Source organism: Hippopotamus amphibius, chromosome 8 (genome assembly GCF_030028045.1).
Source record: "Hippopotamus amphibius kiboko isolate mHipAmp2 chromosome 8, mHipAmp2.hap2, whole genome shotgun sequence".
NCBI lineage: Eukaryota > Metazoa > Chordata > Mammalia > Artiodactyla > Hippopotamidae > Hippopotamus > Hippopotamus amphibius.
In genome coordinates, this window is record NC_080193.1 from 11614494 (window position 1) to 11632356 (window position 17863).

At 41.3% G+C, this 17863-nt stretch overlaps 1 protein-coding gene across 2 annotated transcripts; it reads right to left on the minus strand.

Annotated features, from left to right (window-relative positions):
- Positions 1-8051: 8051 nt before the first annotated feature.
- On the minus strand, positions 8052-13349 carry RPL6 (ribosomal protein L6). Of its 2 annotated transcripts, none has more exons than XM_057746446.1 (7): positions 13278-13349; positions 12106-12330; positions 11907-12005; positions 10711-10854; positions 10137-10185; positions 8689-8873; positions 8052-8244 (listed from the first exon to the last, which is right to left on the minus strand). In XM_057746446.1, exons 2-7 carry the CDS (start codon positions 12328-12330, stop codon positions 8092-8094), a joined length of 855 nt encoding a protein of 284 aa, XP_057602429.1. In that variant the 5' UTR covers positions 13278-13349; the 3' UTR covers positions 8052-8091. The 2 variants fall into 2 exon arrangements, with proteins under 2 accessions (XP_057602429.1, XP_057602428.1); XM_057746445.1 differs by lacking the exon at positions 13278-13349 and adding an exon at positions 12819-12835.
- Between the last annotated feature and the right edge of the window lie 4514 nt (positions 13350-17863).

Consider the following 17863-nt stretch of genomic DNA (forward strand, 5'->3'; position numbering starts at 1 on the left):
GAATAAAGTAGCTGCTTCGTAAAGTCTTCTTAGTGCTGAAAGATTTTGAAGATGCCTTACAAAAAAGTTCACACATGATGGGGCTTCCCTGGTGGTGCAGTGGTTAAGAATCCACCTCCCAATGCAGGGGACACGGGTTCCATTCCTGGTCCGGGAAGATCCCACATGTCTCGGAACAACTAAGCCCGTGCACCACAACTACTGAAGCCCGTGTGCCGCAACTACTGAAGCGTGCGTGCCTAGAGCCTGTGCTCCGCAACAAGATGAAGCCACTGCAATGAGAAACCTGCACACCGCAACGAAGAGTAGCTCCCGCTTGCCACAACTAGAGAAAGCTCATGCGCAGCAACGAAGACCCAACGCAGCCAAAAATAAATAAATAAATAAAATAATAAATACGTCTTAAAAAAAAGTTCACACATGAATTCACAATGTTGTATCCCTTTTGCAGGTGCTGCAGCCTCCCTCTGCTCCCACTCCTCATCTGCTTCTTCACCTCACCTCAGGCCAGTGCCAATCTTGATCGAAGAAAGGCACCCTGGCTTCTTTCCAGTTCTTTACCCTTGTACAATTGTTCCTACTCTGGGCCTTTGCACATGCTGTTCCCTGGCCTAGACTGCACTTCCCACCTATTTCACTTGGCAAACTCCTATTCATCCTTCAGGTCTCAGCTACCTTGCAGAGAAATTACTTGACTCCCCCAAACATGACAAGTCCTCCCGTTTCTCAGTCTCTTTGCACACTACACTTCCTCTTGGTAGTACCTATCTTAACTGCAATTAAATAATTATTAACAAAAATTTAGATACCTGTCTTCCTTGTTAGACTGTATACCTTAAATATATACTAAATGCTTATATATTTAATCAAATATATATTAATTAATTTTATGTATTTAAATACATATATTGAATTTTACATATTAAATACATTACATATTAAATTCTTAATGCCTTAAAATCTTTACAATGGTACATTTTGTTATATATAATTCACCACAATATAATTCTAAAAAAAAGTATATATTTTAACTGCTTGGCACAATAGCATTTGCCATTATTATCGTTTTGACTATCTAAAAGCTAAATGAATAAGCAGCAAAGATTCAAATCCAAGTCCATTGGATCTCCAAAGCTATAACTTTAACCTCTATACCATTTTCTATTTTCTATTTTCTTTTTTTTTTTTTCTGGCCACACTGTGTGGCTTGTGGAATGTGGGATGTGGGATGTTAGTTCCTCGACCAGGGATTGAACCCCGGTCCTTGGCAGTGAAGTGTGGAGTCCTAATCAGACTGCCAGGGAATTCAAACCTCTACACCATTTTCAGTTAACCTGAACTCAACGAATATTTTTTTCATTTTTATTTTTATTCTTCTGAATTTTTTTTAAGTATTTATTTATTTGGCTGTGCTGGGTCTTACCTGCAGCATGCAGGATCTTTTTAGTTGTGCCATGCTGGATCTTCAGTTGCAGCATTCCAACTCAGTTGCGGTCAATGAATATTTTTTTAATGCATTTTGCCACCTTTTCCCAAAGACATTCCAATTTTGTACTTGTACAATCTATAGGGAAACTCAGAACATGGTTGCCTTTCCTTACATGTATTTTCCACTTTGACACTTTTTTTTTAATAAATTTATTTTTATTTATTTATTTATTTTTGGCTGCATTGGTTCTTCATTGTTGTGCACAGGCTTTCTCTAGTTGTGGCGAGCCAGGGCTACTCTTCGTTGCAGTGCACTAGCTTCGCGTTGTGGTGGCTTCTCTTGTTGCGGAGTACCAGCTCTGGGTGCTCAGGCTTCAGTAGTTGTGGCACTCAGGCTCAGTAGTTGTGGCACACGGGCTTAGTTGCTCCATGGCATGTGAGATCCTCCCAGACCAGGAATGGAACCTGTGTCCCTCTGTACTGGCAGGTGGATTCTTAACCACTGCACCACCAGGGAAGTCCCTTTATCACTGTTTTTATTTTGAATTACATACATGGCGCATAGCACTAGGGTATGCTCAACAGAGCTTCTAAAGGTGGGAATCAGGCCCTGGCCTGGAGCAGGAACCCTCCCCAAATGCTGGTAACCAGAGCTTGGCAGGGGGCGTAGGTTAAGTGCATTCCTGTCTTAATCCCTCAACGTCGTGTATATTACTTTATATGGCAAAAGGTACTTGGCAGGTGTGATTAAGTTACAGATCTTGAGATGGGGAAGGTGGTATAACACAAAAATATATTGATATATGGTCTTTGTCCCAAGTTCCTGGTACAGAGCTCTTAAAACCCATGGAATTTCCTGAGTGATGGGAGTGTCTTTTGTTATTCATAGGGAGTTCTTTCTGATCACACCTGAGTTTATGTTAATGAGGTGACTTAGGGTAGGACCCCTGGCCTCAGGATAGGGCTGGTCACCAGAAAGACCAAGGGATTAGAAGGTTGCAACTTTCAGCACTGCCCAGACTTAAGGAAAGGTGGGGAAGGGGTGGTGGTGCTGGTGATTAAGCTCCATGAAAACTCTTGGACAACAAGGTTTGATGAGCTTCTCGGCTGGTAAACACATCAAGAGGTGCTAGAAGGGTGACGCACCCAGAGAGGGTAAGGTGCTCCGGGCACCACCCTCACTTTGCCCTATTTCTTTCTTTCGTTTGGCCGTTTCTGAGTTGTATCCTTTATAGCAAACTGGTGAATAAATGTAAGTAGATTGTCTCCCTGAATTCTGTGAGCCAGAAATTACAGTAAATTATCAAACCTGAGAAGGGAGTCGTGGGAACTCTCCACTTGTAGCAAAGTCAGACAAAAGTGTGGGGTAACCTGGGGACCCACTACTTGTGATTGGCATCTGATGTGAGGGGCAGTCTTGTGGGACTGAGCCCTTAAACTGTGGGGTCCATGCTAACTCCAGGTAGATAGTGTCTGAATTGAATTGTAGGACATTCAGTTGGTATCTGCAGAGAACTGGAGAATTGCTTGGTGTAGAAAACCCACGCATTTTGGTGTCAGAAGTATTGTGAGTGGAAAAACATCTTCATAGAGAGATACCCTGAATTATCCAGTTGGGATGTAATAACAGTGGTCTGTATAAGAGAGATCTAGGATCAGAGGAAGAAGGTGATGTGATGACAAAAGCATTTGGGCTGGTGCATCTAGGAGGAAGAGACCACAAATCAAGGGATATGGGGGGCCACTCACTACCAACAGCTTGACATTAGCTTGCTGAAACTGATTTTGGACTTCTGACCTCCAGAACTGTAAGAGAATATATTTGTGTTGTTTTAAGCCACAGACTTTGTGGTAATTTGTTACAGCAGCAACAGGAAACCTAAAGAGGTATTTGGATGCTAAGGAAATAGGATCTCAGGCACGGGGTTCACAGCTTTGTCCATGATGAGAGTCCTGCCCTAAGCCTTGCACAGATGCACCAGAGCTATAGGAAGCAGGTGGGCTGGAAAGGAGGACATGAAGGTAGAGATATGGATTCCACCTCTGGGACCCTCCTAAGGGATTGGGCAGTGGTTCTAAGTATGATCCGGGAATCCTTACCGTCCCTGAGATTCTTAAAATGAATCTGTGTAGTGAAAGCCATTTGTCATGCTGCTAGTAAGATGTTGTCTTTCACTTTTATTCTCTCATAAGTGTAGAATAGAGTTTCCAGAGGCTGTAGGACATAATATGTGATACTGCAACAAACTGAATGGAGAAGCACACATGAGAAGCCAGCTGTCTTCTATTAAGCCAGACATAAAGCGATTTGCAAAAATGTAAAACAATGCCATCCTTCTCTTTTTTGTTTTGGAAAATGTTTTTCACAAAAATATTGCATTAACATGGAATGGTTTATTGTTATTTAAAAACAAATATTTTAATAATTATTTGGTCTCAATATGGTACGTATCAATAGATGCAGTGCACACAAAAAGCTCTTTCTTATCTTTAATAATTTAAAACTGTAAAGGGCTCCTGAGACCAAAAAAACCTGAGAACCACTGTTCAATGTTCATTTCAACAAATCTTCAACAACATGAAGTGTTAAAATATATTTAGCTAATCTTAGGTGAAAACAGTATCTCATTTTTTAAAATACATTTAATTCATTAATTCATTAATTTACTGCATTGGGTCTTCATTGCTGCACACGGGCTTTCTCCCTGCAAGGCTAGCAGGGCTACTCTTCATTGCAGTGCATGGGCTTCTCATTGTAGAGGCTCCTCTTTGTTGCGGAGCACTGGCTCTAGGTACGTGGGCTTCAGTAGTTGTGGCATGTGGGCTCAATAGTTGTGGCTCACGGGCTCTAGAGTGCTGGCTCAGTAGTTGTGGCTCATGGGCTTAGTTGCTCCACAGCATGTGGGATCCTCCCGGACCACAGATCAAACCCGTGTCCCCTGCATTGGCAGGGAGATTCTTAACCACTGCACCACCAGGGAAGTCCCACAGTATCTCTTTTTTTTTTTTGGCACACGGGCTTAGTTGCTCCGTGGCATGTGGGATCTTCCTGGAGCAGGGATTGAACCCATGTCCTCTGCATTGGCAGGCGGATTCTTAACCACTGCGCCACCTAGGAAGCCACCCCCCCCCCCCACCCCCCCCCGCCCAGTATCTCATTTTAAATGTACATTTCTTTACTAGGGAAACTAGATTTTTTTCATAAATACTAGTAATATATATGTCTTTTGTGAATTGCCTTTTTGTCTATCAAGATTTTAGTCTCTTACTAATCTGTATTTTTTTAATATTTAATTATTTTATTTATTTTTATTTTGGCTGCACCAGGTCTTCGTTGTGGCATTCAGACTCTTAGTTGCGGCATATATGAGCGATCTAGTTCCCTGACCATGGATTGAACCCAGGCCCCCTGCATTGGGAGCATGGGGTCTTACCCACTGGACCACCAGGGAAGTCCACCAATCTGCATTTTTAACAATCTATATTCTGTGGATATCAATCTCGTTTTTTTTTTTTTTTTTTTTTTTCTTTTTCTTTTTTGGGCCATGCCACATAGCTTGTGGGATCTTAGTTCCCCAACCAGGGATTGAACCCCAGCCCTGGCAGTTTAAGTGCCGAGTCCTCATCACTGGACTGCCAGGGGACTCCCCAATCTTGTCATTTTTGATGCAACTATGGTTTTACTAGCTTGCTTTTTGTCTTCCCCTTTTGTTTGTAAGTTTTATGACTTCAAATTTAAAATATACTCTTCATAATGTAGACAACTGTTTTACAGAAACTGAAAATTCTATAAAATATGGATATTACTTATATTAATTTCCAGAATTTCTTCAGTCCTTCATCACATATCACATGAGGTTACCTGATGCCTGGAAAAGATGTTTTCTGGGAACTTCTGGGAAAGAACATCTCTATTCCTCTGTATGAAGTGATATGAGATATGATACCTGGAACTGCTGCAGCCATTTTGCAACCATGAGGGAAGCCGGCCCTGTCTCCTGGTAGGCATCCATTGAGGAGACAAGTGCTTGGGACACACCAGCTCAGATCTGGACCCAGATATGGGTGAAATACTATGCATTTTATCTTGTAGCATTTTTTTCAGTTAATGTTTACCACCTCTTTGTCAATAAATTTTTGTCATATTGGCCAGTCCATACTCAAATTTTCCTAATTGTCCCAAAACATTCCCTTATAAGTTAGTTTGTTCAACTCATGATCTAATCCAGGACCTGATATTACATCTGGTTATGTTTCCAACTTGCTTTTTCCACTGGACACGTGATGTAGGGACCAGGGATAGAAACTGTGCCCCCTGCAGTGGAAGCTCGGAGTCTTTCAACCACTTGATCGCTAGGGAAGTCCCTTCATAACAGTTTTTATGCAGCTACTTCACTCTTCATGACACTACATCATACTCCAATGTATGGAAGTAAATTAGTGATCCTCTACTGATGGAACTTTTAGTGCTGCAATCAACATCCTTGCATGTACCTAAGAACTGGTGTGAATCTGCAGGAAAAACACAAACCTTATTTTTCAACACCCTGAAGGTAGCTCTAGCCCTAAGTTCACAGACACCTATAAGTCACAATATCTTATCCTTATCATAACAAATATATCTGTCAAGTGGGCCAGATGCTTGCACGTGCCTAAGCAATGTTTCCTTGCTCCTGGGTAACCTACTTGAGAAGTGAAATTATCATTACTATTTAGTAGAGGCCAGTCACATGGTGGGAAGGGCAGTTCAACACAGGGGGTGCAAAAGCTCTGAAGCAGGCAAAACAGCCCAATCTGAGGAACTAAAGGAAACAATATAGTGAGGGGCAGAGTAAAAAAAAAAAAAAGAGTCGACTGGAGAATGGGCCAATCAGAGGACTCATGGCCATAACTCTGGAGCTGAACCTAAGAGTGATAAGGAGTCACTAAAGGGCTTTAGTGGGAAGTGATGTTTGCATTTGTTTCAAAAATGCCTGAGCGCCTATCACTATATACCCATCAGTACAAACTTACTGGAACCACTAGAATTAAAAAAGACAAGCATGGGAATGCAACATATAGCATGACGACTATTGCTAATACTGTATTGTATATTTAAAAGTTATTAAAAGTAGACCTTAAAAGCTCTCATCACAAGAAAAAAAAATTGTAACTATGTATGGTGATGGGTATCCACTAGACTTACTGTGATCATTTTACAATATATACAAATAACAAATCATTATGCTGTACACCTGAAACTAACTTGTCAATTCTACCTCAATTAAAACAAAACAAAAACAAACCAAAAAAACCCCAAAGAAACAAAACCCTGAAAATAGCCAGTGCTGAGAAGTGGAATTGGAACTGTTACACATTGATGGTGGGATACAAAATGGGGTTGGCAGTTTCTTACAAAGTTAAACTATACAACCCAGCCAACCCTACTTGTAAGTATTATAACCCCAGAGAAATGAAAACGTATATCCACACAAAAACCTGTATGCGAATGTTTATAGTGGGTTTCTTCATAATCTCCAATAATTATAAACAACCCAAATTATCTTTCAATGCATGTATTTTAAAATAAAGTGATACACTGATACAATGCAATGTTGACAATAAAAAGAACTACTGAGCTATTAACATGAACAAATGTCAGATATCATGCCAAAAAACACATTATATGTTCTGGAAAACACAAAACTAGAACAACAAAAATTTGATCAGTTGTTACCAGGAGTGGGAACTGTGAAAGAACATGAAGGAACCATGGTGGTGGTGGTACTTCCCAAACTGTATAGATGCCAGAACACAGCACACAAAATCAACTTTACCAAATGTAAATTAGAGCCGTCTGGGCAGTGGGAGCGGCACCACCAAGCTCCTTCCCTGGAACACTTGACATCTCAGCATCAAGAGCCATCGCTTTGAACTGTCTGTGAGGATTTGCGTTTTATCCCATTTTATGCCTCTGTTCGCAAGATGTGCCATATAATTACTTCACTTTATGCCATTTCAGCTTACAAAAGACTTCAGAGGCATACTCTACTTTTGGATAGCAGGGGAAACCTGTATAATTACAAATGATGGAAACCCAAATATTCATAGAAGGCACTACTGTGCAGCAGTGAAGATGGACGCTTCCTATGGAATAATCAAATTCACTGTTATCTGTATAACAGCATCTACTGCACATATGGTTTCTGGTTGAGAAGGGGAAAGGCAAATAACTGTATTAACTTGCTGCCTATGCTTTAAGAAACTAGATACATAAGAAACTAATAGTAATGACTATGGAGAGGGGCTGAATTGGACAGAAATGGACGTTAAGTCATGGAAAGGAAGGAAAGTTTGTGGCCCAAAGAGCTCACAATAGTTTCTTATTCACATACAGTTAAGACTGACTTGTTCAGAGATGACTGGGAGAATGCCGCTACTTTGTATCGGTAGGTGCTACTCTGTACTGGTAGGTGCCTGGTGAAAGGGGAGAAGACAATTAGGATGCTAAGAATGCTGACCCACTGCAGCTGACAGCCCTCCCCTCCAATCCCATGCTCTTAGTAGAGGCTGACATCCCATCCAGTTGGCTGAGTCATACCACACCTCCAGGCAGATTAAAAAAAATAAAAAGACACAAAGGAAATGGACCAGAGTTATTTAATTAGGTTCTTTGTAAGAAGTTTAGAACACTACTTTGTGAGGATAAATTCCATTGGTAAGAGCAAACACAGAGCGGAGGTAGCCCTGGAGCTGAGGAACAGCTTTGATTCTTCGCAGAATTTGTGAGTCCACAGCTTTCTGATCAACCTTGCGCTGCTCCGTAATTTCGTATTTCTAAAGAAAAAGAAAAATCATTTTTTAAAAAATGGGCACAAATACCAAATTCCACATTAGCTAAGAAATCCTACCGCACAAGTACTCAATCCCAGGAATATTTTAGAAGGCAATTGTGGCGGGCTGTGAAATATAACCTGTTTTTAATATGACAGAAACTCATCTTTTTTTCCTCTTTAATACCCAAAGGATAAATGATTGTAAATTCCCAACAGAACAGTAGTTCATGGAGTTTCACTAAAACCTCGGGATTCTGAGTTGAGCTCCTCCTAGCTGCCATTAAGAACTACCAAATTTAGCAGAATCTGGAACAATATTATTTCTCGGATACTCATTACTTTCAGCTCTTCTTTTTCTTTTTAAACAATTCTTAACCTTGTTTATTTTCACTCCCAACTAGGGGAGCCAGAGCTATCAGAAGCAGAGACAGAAACAGAAGCTTACCTCTCTTTCTGTGTCGAAGATCTCACCTTCCTGGTGCCTGGGCTTACGCAGCTTCTTCTTCTTGAAGTAAGCATCAGTGAGATGTTCTGGGATTTTCACACCACTGATATCAATTTTGGTGGAGGTGGCAATGACAAATTTCTGGTGTGTTCTACGCAGAGGAACTCGATTGAGGGACAGAGGCCCTAAGGGAGAAAATATTGTGAGGGGAAAGAGGAAGCAAAGATTCAAGTTCTAACTTTTCTCTGGATCTGAAGAAATTCCAAACTGCTTTCTACTGTCAGCATTAAGGCTTTTTTCAAGACAGTTTGTCCACCCTCAAATCTTAAAGTTACCCAGATCGGGAGAGAGCATAGTCACTTATAAAGGTCGGTTCCTGATGACACATTTAAATGGAGCACTGTTTCTCTGGAATAAACAGTTCACTTTTCCCCTATCCAGGAACTCCATCCTGGTGCCAAGTGGCAGAACAATTACAAGTCTTATGAAGGATGCATTCCTCAGAGTTAGTGCCAACTGTTCTTCATTTTAGCTGGCAGTTATACTTGGTGATATGTCGCCCTGCAAAATTTAAATACCTGCCTCCTCAGAACCCATGTGTACCTAAGGGTATGAAATAGCACTCATGGCACTGAAACTTCTACTTAGGTGGGACTTCAAGCATTTAAAAACACAAGCTTCACAGACTTCCTAGGTGGTGCAGTGGTAAAGAATCTGCCTGCTGATGCAGGGGGCAGGGGTTCGAGCCCTGCCCTGGCAGGATTCCACACGCCACGGAGCAGCTAAGCCCGTGCGCCACAACTATTGAGCCTGCGCTCTAGAGCCTGTGAGTCACAACTACTGAGCCCATGTGCCACAACTATTGAAGCCCATGTGCCTAGGGCCCGTGCTCCACAACAAGATAAGCCACTACAATGAGAAGCCTGCGCACCACAATGAAGAGTAGCCCCCGCTCACAGCAACTAGAGAAAGCCTGTGTGCAGCAACGAAGACCCAACGCAGCCAATAAATAAATAAATTTATATATATAAAAAAAAACCAACATAAGCTTCAGGACTTCCCTGGTGGTCCAGTGGGTAAGGCCCCATGCTCCCAATGCAGGGGGCCCAGGTTTGATCCCTGGTCAGGGAACTAGATCCCACATGCCGCAACTAAAACCTGGCACAGCTAAAATATTTTTTAAAAATAGTAAAATTAAAATAAAAAACACAAGCTTCAAGAGAGTAAATCCTGCAAGTTTTCATCAAAAGGAAAAAAAATTTTTAATCTGAACGTGAAGACGGACATTGCACCTACTGCGGTAATTATTTCATAGTCCATGTAAATCAAACCATCACGCTGTACACCTTAAACTCATAACAGTGATGCATATAAATTATTTCTCAATAAAACTGAAGATGGGGAGACCTGCAAATTTCAGGGAATATTAAATCCAAGAATTTTCTTACCAGTCACAAGTAGCAAGCCACTGCCCAGCTGCTTCAGGAAAATGACCCTCTGTAAATTAGAAAGAAATGCTAGATGGTTCCAGTTAGAAACTGACTTCTGAATTAATCAAATCACAGGTCTCAAAATTTGGTAAAGGAAATTTCTATGTACGTATATGTGCAGCAGCTCTGGATACCAAACTACTAACAGGAGTAACTCTAGGATATGAGCACTACTTTTGTGTGCTTGATTTTTTGAGTAGCCACTACGTTTAACATTTAAAAAAAACAAAATCCTTTAAGTCAGTAATTCTATCCCTGCAAATTCATCCTAAGGAACTTAAATACATAAACATTTCTGGGTACATGGACATCTGAGCTGTCTGTAACCAGCAGTATCACAAACAACAGGAAATGGGAATAAACTACTGTCTGTTCTGACTAAACACTAAACATAGGGACTGGGTTGTTGGTTCTGTTATGGATCGCTCCCACAGACCCTCCCACTGCTCACTGCAGGTAACACAGATAAACAAACCCCATCCAGAGCACAGCAGATGTATCAGCATCAAGTACTTCAGGCACTGGAACTCACCTTGCCTCTGTGGCGCCCAGTGAGGATGATGAGAATGGTCCCAGGAGTGATGCTGGCGCGCAGTTTTCTCACATGCTTACTGAAGGGCTTTTTGCCGTGACTCAACAGCTTTCGAGGCACATCTTCAGTAGGATAATACCTAGGCTGGAGAGAACCCATAGGTCTAAATTACTTAAATAAGCTAAACCAGTCAGTAGAGCTGGTTGTGGGGTCAGTGAACCCTTTGCTACAGTCTTAGTTATTTGAAACTTTATTCACACTATTGCATTTCCATGTCTAAGATTCTAAAGGTAGAAAAGGTCAATGCTTTACATGAAAACATAGGGTGGAATCCATTTAACTGAAGGAGCTGTGTGTTCAAGCAAAGAGGGAAAGCATCAAGCAAGTTACCTTTGTAAATTCGGAATTAAACCAAACTTCGGAGATTACGTGGCAAGCTATCACTACACACTGTCGTGTAGCAGTGATTCTCAAGCTTTCCTGGGGTCCCTGACCCTCTGTGGTCCCTACAGTCTCCAGAAACACATGCCTGACACACATTCTGTGTTTTCAAATTCGAATTAAGCGTGTTCATATGCTTCACATTAACATGCATCACTCCCATCTTATCCACAAAGAATACATTGTATAAAACCATAGACATTAGTTTATATCAAGACTACCCTACACAAAGACTCTTTTGCTTATGACAAGTAACTCACAATAATCTATTTCTAACTGTATCATTTTAGTGCAGTCTTGCTTTTACCACAAACATTAATACCTAATAGAAAAATCAGCTCACAAAACCTGTGACAAGAAATCAAAGTGCCATTTTCCCTCTGGTGCGATAATATTCAACTGTGAAGAGTGTAATACATCTGGGAATAGTCCCACAATGGAAATCATAGCAAACCTTTTTCACAGAGAAAATGCTGGGTCTTGTGCATGGTAAAGACGGGCCAAGAAACACTGCTCTAGTGGACAAATGTTCTACAAGCCTGGCTGCAACCTAGGCGCTATGCATGCTGTCTCACAACCACCCTGGTGAGGTAAACCTTTATTCCCAGTTTTATAAGAAACAAAAGCACAGAAAAGTAACTCTACTAACCCTCTGATAAATACAAACCTCAAAAGACCTGAGCACACACACAAAAATCCTCACAGGATTCAAGCTTCAACTAAACACCCCAATTACAATCTACTCCAAATCTTACCATTTTGCGAAGTTTAACCACCCGGGTACCACCATTCTTGTCACCACCAACTGGTTTTGTGACAGTAGCAAGAACCTTCACCTTCTTTTTCTTTTCAACCTATCAGGACACAGATGTATCAAAAAAAAAAAAAAGTCAGAGGCAGACAAAACATTTTAAGGTTAAGACAGAACACTCAGGGGTTCCCCTCATCCCTTACCTTGGATTTAGCTGCTGAGTATTTCCTCTTGTACAAGGCCTTCCTGGAATACATAGCCGATCGGGAGTATCTACCAATTCCTCTGACCAGGACAGGGTTTCGGCTGCAGTGGGGCTTCCCCCTCTTAATCTGCTTCCCCTTTTTAACCTTGCCACCAGCATCAGCCTTCTTGGCTTCAGGTTTTTTCTCCTTAGTATCTGGCTTCTCAGCCTTTTCACCCGCCATCTACCAGAAAAAGGCATGTATTTTTTTAAAAGGCATCTCACCAATTATCTCATCACTATACATCGATAGGCCTCCCAGACTACAAGTCCTCATCCTCCCTCTCCAAGTAGCTAAAACATCCTTCTCATGCCTCCCATTGTAAGATACAGGCCTTCCTCCAAATCCCCACGCATCTGCAACAACATTCATAAATGGTTAACTTGTGGGCTGCCTCCCCAATACAGCATAACCTTTTTGACGATTTGAAGACATCTCACAACCGTTATCTGTTTGCTACGTATACTTAGTGGTCGCAAACCCCTACTCCATTATTTCTGCTTGCGAATTAGAAACCCTACACACACAGCTTTAACAATCCCCACAGCCAGGCAGCAGCGAGGCTGGAACTTGAAACCGTTTGCTTTCAACTATTCTGCTATTATCGGTTTAGGAGGCGAAGACACACACACACACACACACACACACACACACAACTGGCCCAAACTCACTCCAGACTGAAAGAAACGCAAAGCCTAGGAGGCGACTTCCGGCCGCAGACGTGGGGAGACGGGAAAAGTTGCTTCTGGCCTCAGCCCCAAATTCACAACGTGGCGGAGACCAGCTCGGCGGCCTCCTCTGGAACCCAGGTCCGGGATTCCGGAGCGCACGCCGCCGCCCTGGTCCCTGCGGCCCCACCAGGCCGCTACGGAACCCTGGAAGGGTCCTGCTTCCCCAGCCCAGTAGGGTAGCCAGCAACCGGAGCCCCATAGCCTCTACAGCATTCCACCTCACACTCTTCGTGCCCCACTGTAAACCCAAGGGAGAGAAATGAAGCGTCTGGGAGGCCTCCCTGTTGGCCCCGAGCGTGTCCGACCCCTGCAGATGTCGACTTGGTACCCTCCTTGTCAGGATGGCGAAGGATTGGGGTTCTGAAATCGAGTATTGCGGAGAAACCCCGCCATTCTTACCTTGCAAGATAGGAAAAAGAACTAACGCCCTGCCTTCCGGTCTATAAGGAATCACGGGAGGTGTAGAGTCTCACTTCCTTCTGGGTCTGGGGCATCATGGGAAATGCAGTTTTCCCTCGTTCCTACTGTATCTAGAACTTAGGAGGAGGCGAAAACGGAGAACTTTTTTCTGAAAATGCTTCATTTTATAGACCAATAGAATTCTTAAAGTACTTTGGAGACCGGGTATAATGTTGAAACTTTTTATATTTGCTTACCAAGGACACTAGAAAGCACTACCATTTTCAATATAAGAAGGTATAGATGGATAAAGGACGTAATTCCCAAGTAAAGTGAAATCTTTTATTTTTTATTGAAGTCTAGTTGATTTACAAGGCTGTGCAAAGCTCTGCTGTACAGCAAAATGGCTCAGTTTTACACATATATACATTGTTTTTTAAATATTCTTTTTCATTATGGTTTATCCCTGGAGATTGGATATAGTTTCCTGTGCTATCCACTAGGAAAAAAGCTAGAACTTAAAGTGAATAAAATATCCTGTTCCATTGATTATATTTCTATTTTTGTGCCAGTACCATATTGTCTTGATTACTGTGCTCCCTGTATAGTCTGAAGTCAAGGGAGGCTGATTCCTCCAGCTCCATTTTTTTTGCTCAAGATTGCTTTGGCTATTTGGGGTCTTTTGTGTCTCCATACAAATGTTAGGATTTTTTAATTCTAGTTCTGTAAAAAAATGCCATTGGTAATTTGATAGGGATTACATTGAATTTGTAGATTGCTTTGGGTAGTATAGCCATTTTCACAATGTTGATTTTTCCAATCTAAGAAATATAGATCAATGGAACAGAATAGAAAGCCCAGATATAAACTTTGGCCAACTAATCTATGACAAAAGAGGCAAGGATATACAGTGGAGAAAAGGCAGCCTCTTCAGTAAGTGGTGCTGGGAAAACCCGACAGCTACATGTAAAAGAATGAAATTAGGACACTCCCTAACACCATACACAAAACTAAACTCAAAATGGATAAAATACCTAAATGTAAGGCCAGACACTATAAAATTCCTAGAGGAAAACATAGGAAGAACACTCTGACATAAATCACAGCAAGATCTTTTTGGACCCACCTCCTAGAGTAATGGAAATAAAAACAAGAATAAATAAGTGGGACCTAATGAAACTTCAAAGCTCCTGCACAGCAAAGGAAACTATAAGCAAGATGAAAAGACAACCCTCAGAATGGGAGAAGTTATTTACAAATGAATCAACAGACAAAGGATTAATCTCCAAAATATATAAACAATTCATCCAGCTCAATATCTAAAAAGCAAACAACCCAATCAAAAAATGGGCAGAAGACCTAAATAGGTATTTCTCCAAAGAAGACATACGGATGACCAAGAGGCACATGAAAAGCTGCTCAGCATCACTGATTATGAGAGAAATGTAAATCAAAACTACAATGACATCTCACCTCACAATGGTTAGAATGGGCATCATCAGAAAATCTACAAACAGTAAATGCTGGTGAGGGTGTGGAGAAAAGGGAATGCTCTTGCACTGTTGGTGAGAATGTAAATTGATACAGCCACTGTGGAGAACAGTATGGAGGTTCCTTGAGAAACTAAAAATAGAGTTACCATATGACCCAGCAATCCCACTGCTAGGCATATACCCAGAGAACACCATATTTCTAAAAGACACATGCGCTCCAGTGTTCATTGCAGCACTATTTACAATAGCCAGGACATGGAAGCAACCTAAATGTCCATCAACAGATGAATGGATAAAGAAGATGTGGTACATATATATAATGGAATATTACTCAGCTGTAAAAAGGAATGAAATTGGGACATTTGTAGAGACATGGATGGACCTAGAGACTGTCATACAGAGTGAAGTGAGTCAGAGAAAAACAAATATCATACATTAACACATATATGCGGAATATAGAAAAATGGTACAAATCAACTGGTTTGCAAGGCAGAAATAGAGACCCAGATGTAGAGAACAAACATATGGACACCAAGTGGGGAAGGGGGGGAGGGGGTTAGGGTGGGATGAATTGGGAGATTGGGATTGCCATATATACTTTACTAATAACAAAAAAAAATCAAATTGTATACTTTAATTATATGCAGTTTATTGTATGTCAATTGTATCTCAATAAAAGTTCTTAAAGAACAAAATAAATAATATGAATAAAATACATTCCTGCTCTGAAGAACATACATTCAAGGGAAAAGCAAACAGACAAATTAATAATTATAAGTTATTTCTTCTGGGAGATTTAGGAAAGTTTTGCAGAAGAGTCTTCTGTGTGTGTGTTGGATTTGAAGAATAGATGCGAATTTGGCAGATGAAATGGCAACTGGAACAATAAATGCAAGAGGCCGGGTAGCATCAGAGTATGGTTGTTGATTCCCTTTACAAGCATTTCTGGCCACTTTGTACTCTGTGTCTTTATTTCTAAAATGGAGATAACCATATCTACCTCACAGGGTTGTTGGGAAGATTAAATAAGTTAACGTACATAAAATCAGTAAGAATGGTATTTGATGCATGGTACGGGCTAAATAAATGTTAGTTCTTGTCCCTCCGCCACCATCTCTCTCTACATCGTAGTTGTTGATGATGTAACAGAGCAGGATCCTGTGGGATCTTACTCTGTGCCAAGTATTCTGCTAAAAGTTATATACCAGGGATAAATAAGAGCGATGCTGTATGCTATGCGTCTAGAATTGTTCTATGTGCCTTGCTTTGTTTTATTTAATCCTCCCAAAAATTCTATAGAGGATACTATTATGAGGAAACTAGGACTCAAAGAGGTGCAGTAACTTGCTCACAGCATGGATCTGATTCCAAAGAGTGCACTCTTTTTTAAAAATTTTTTATTGAAGTATAGTTGGTTTACAATGCTGTATTAATTTCTGCTATATAGCAAAATGATTCTGTTATACATGTACATATTCTTTTTCATATTCTTTTCCATTATGGTTTATCACAGGATATTGAATATAGTTCCCTGTGCTATACCTGGTTTTTTTGTTTGTTTTTTGTTCATTTTTTTCTTTTCTTTTTGGCCAAACCATGCAGCATGTGGGATCAGATCGCTGACCAGGGATCAAACCCGTGCGCCCTGGTAGTGGAAACACAGAGTCTTAACCACTGGACCCCTAGGGAAGCCCCAAAGAGTGCACTTTTAATCAACAGTCTGTAAAGATTGAAGAGCTGACTAATGAAGATGAATGAGAGTTCTTTGCTCATATTAGGATTAAAAATAAGAACAGTTATTATCTTTTGCAAAGCAAACAGCACAGTATATCTTACAGGCTTGTTTGTTTGTTTGTAAACTGCGTCAAAGCCCTTAAGGTAACGTGTACACAGTGTGACATCATTTGGCTTGAATTTTCCATTCTCTTCCATTTGCTTGTTGCTGGTGGCGAGAGCTTTTCACCTTGATGTATCCAAACCACCTGCTTCCTGGCTTTGTTTCTGGGAATCATGTAGCCTTTTTCCTGGTTCTGATTGGCTGAGGATGCAAACACAGTGATCAGATGCTTCCGAAGGCCTCAGAGATTTCAGTGGGATCCTTCAGACGACAGTCAAGGCAGAGTTGCCATGCTTGCTGAAATATGTGACTTCTAAACATGTCTGCCTTCCATACAGATTAAGGATGAATGTGATCTTTTTTTTTTTTTTGGCACACGGGCTTAGTTGCTCCGCGGCATGTGGGATCTTCCTGGAGAAGGGATCGAACCCGTGTCCCCTGCATTGGCAAGCAGATTCTTAACCACTGCGCCACCTAGGAAGCCCCTGAATGTGATCTTAATAGGCTGCCTTTTATACCTGTAACCAAAGCTGGGGGCTGGCTGCTCGCCGATCAAAAACCGTTAAGAAAGGAAAGTTTGCTTTATTTTGCATGCCAGCAACTGGGGATGGGGAACTCCTGTCCAAAGGCTGATTCCTCACCCCACCCCAACCCATCCCACCCCTGACAATCAGGAGGCATGAGTTTTTATAGGCTGAGAGGCAGGGCTACATGTGGAAACAGCACTGTCAGCTCTGACAGTCATCTTGAAACTGGTCACCGGTGGTCTGACCAGCATCATCTTGACTGTTTCAAGTACAGTTAATCTTCACTTCCAGGGTCAGTTTGTTCCCATTTTCTTGAGGCTAATTCTTGGAATTGTGGCAATTTATGTCCTGGTTACAGTCTGGTCATCATGTAGTGAACTTCTTCCACCTGGTGGGGCTTTCAGTATCTATAAGACAGCTCATAGGACATTGCTCAGAATTTTATCTGTAAAACATAGGAGGAACTAAAGATCCTTGACTTTGCTTACTGACTAAACTATTATTACTTTGTCTCTTTTGACTGTTTTCCTTTGTTTCTGCATTTTCTCACTTCTCTGATTAAACTTATTCTTTGGCTAAAGTTTTTCCACAGACAAAAGGCAGGCAGAGGACATGGAGTGGGGGGCAGGGACCATAGGGTCTTGCTCTGTTTCACATCCACTTAGGAGTATTCACTGTCCAGGCGGGTATTGTTCTCAAGGAAAAGCTAAGGCACTGCTCTTTTTTGAG

What these genes read in the sequence shown, in the direction of transcription:
- RPL6 (XM_057746446.1), bottom strand. Translation starts at nt 12,330, where the DNA reads ATGGCGGGTGAAAAGGCTGAGAAGCCAGATACTAAGGAGAAAAAACCT. An exon ending in TGGTTAAACTTCGCAAAATG is followed by an intron (nt 10,855 to 11,906) that starts GTAAGATTTGGA and finishes GGTTCTCTCCAG; the next exon opens with CCTAGGTATTATCCTACTGA. An exon ending in TCTTCGACACAGAAAGAGAG is followed by an intron (nt 8,245 to 8,688) that starts GTAAGCTTCTGT and finishes CTTTTTCTTTAG; the next exon opens with AAATACGAAATTACGGAGCA.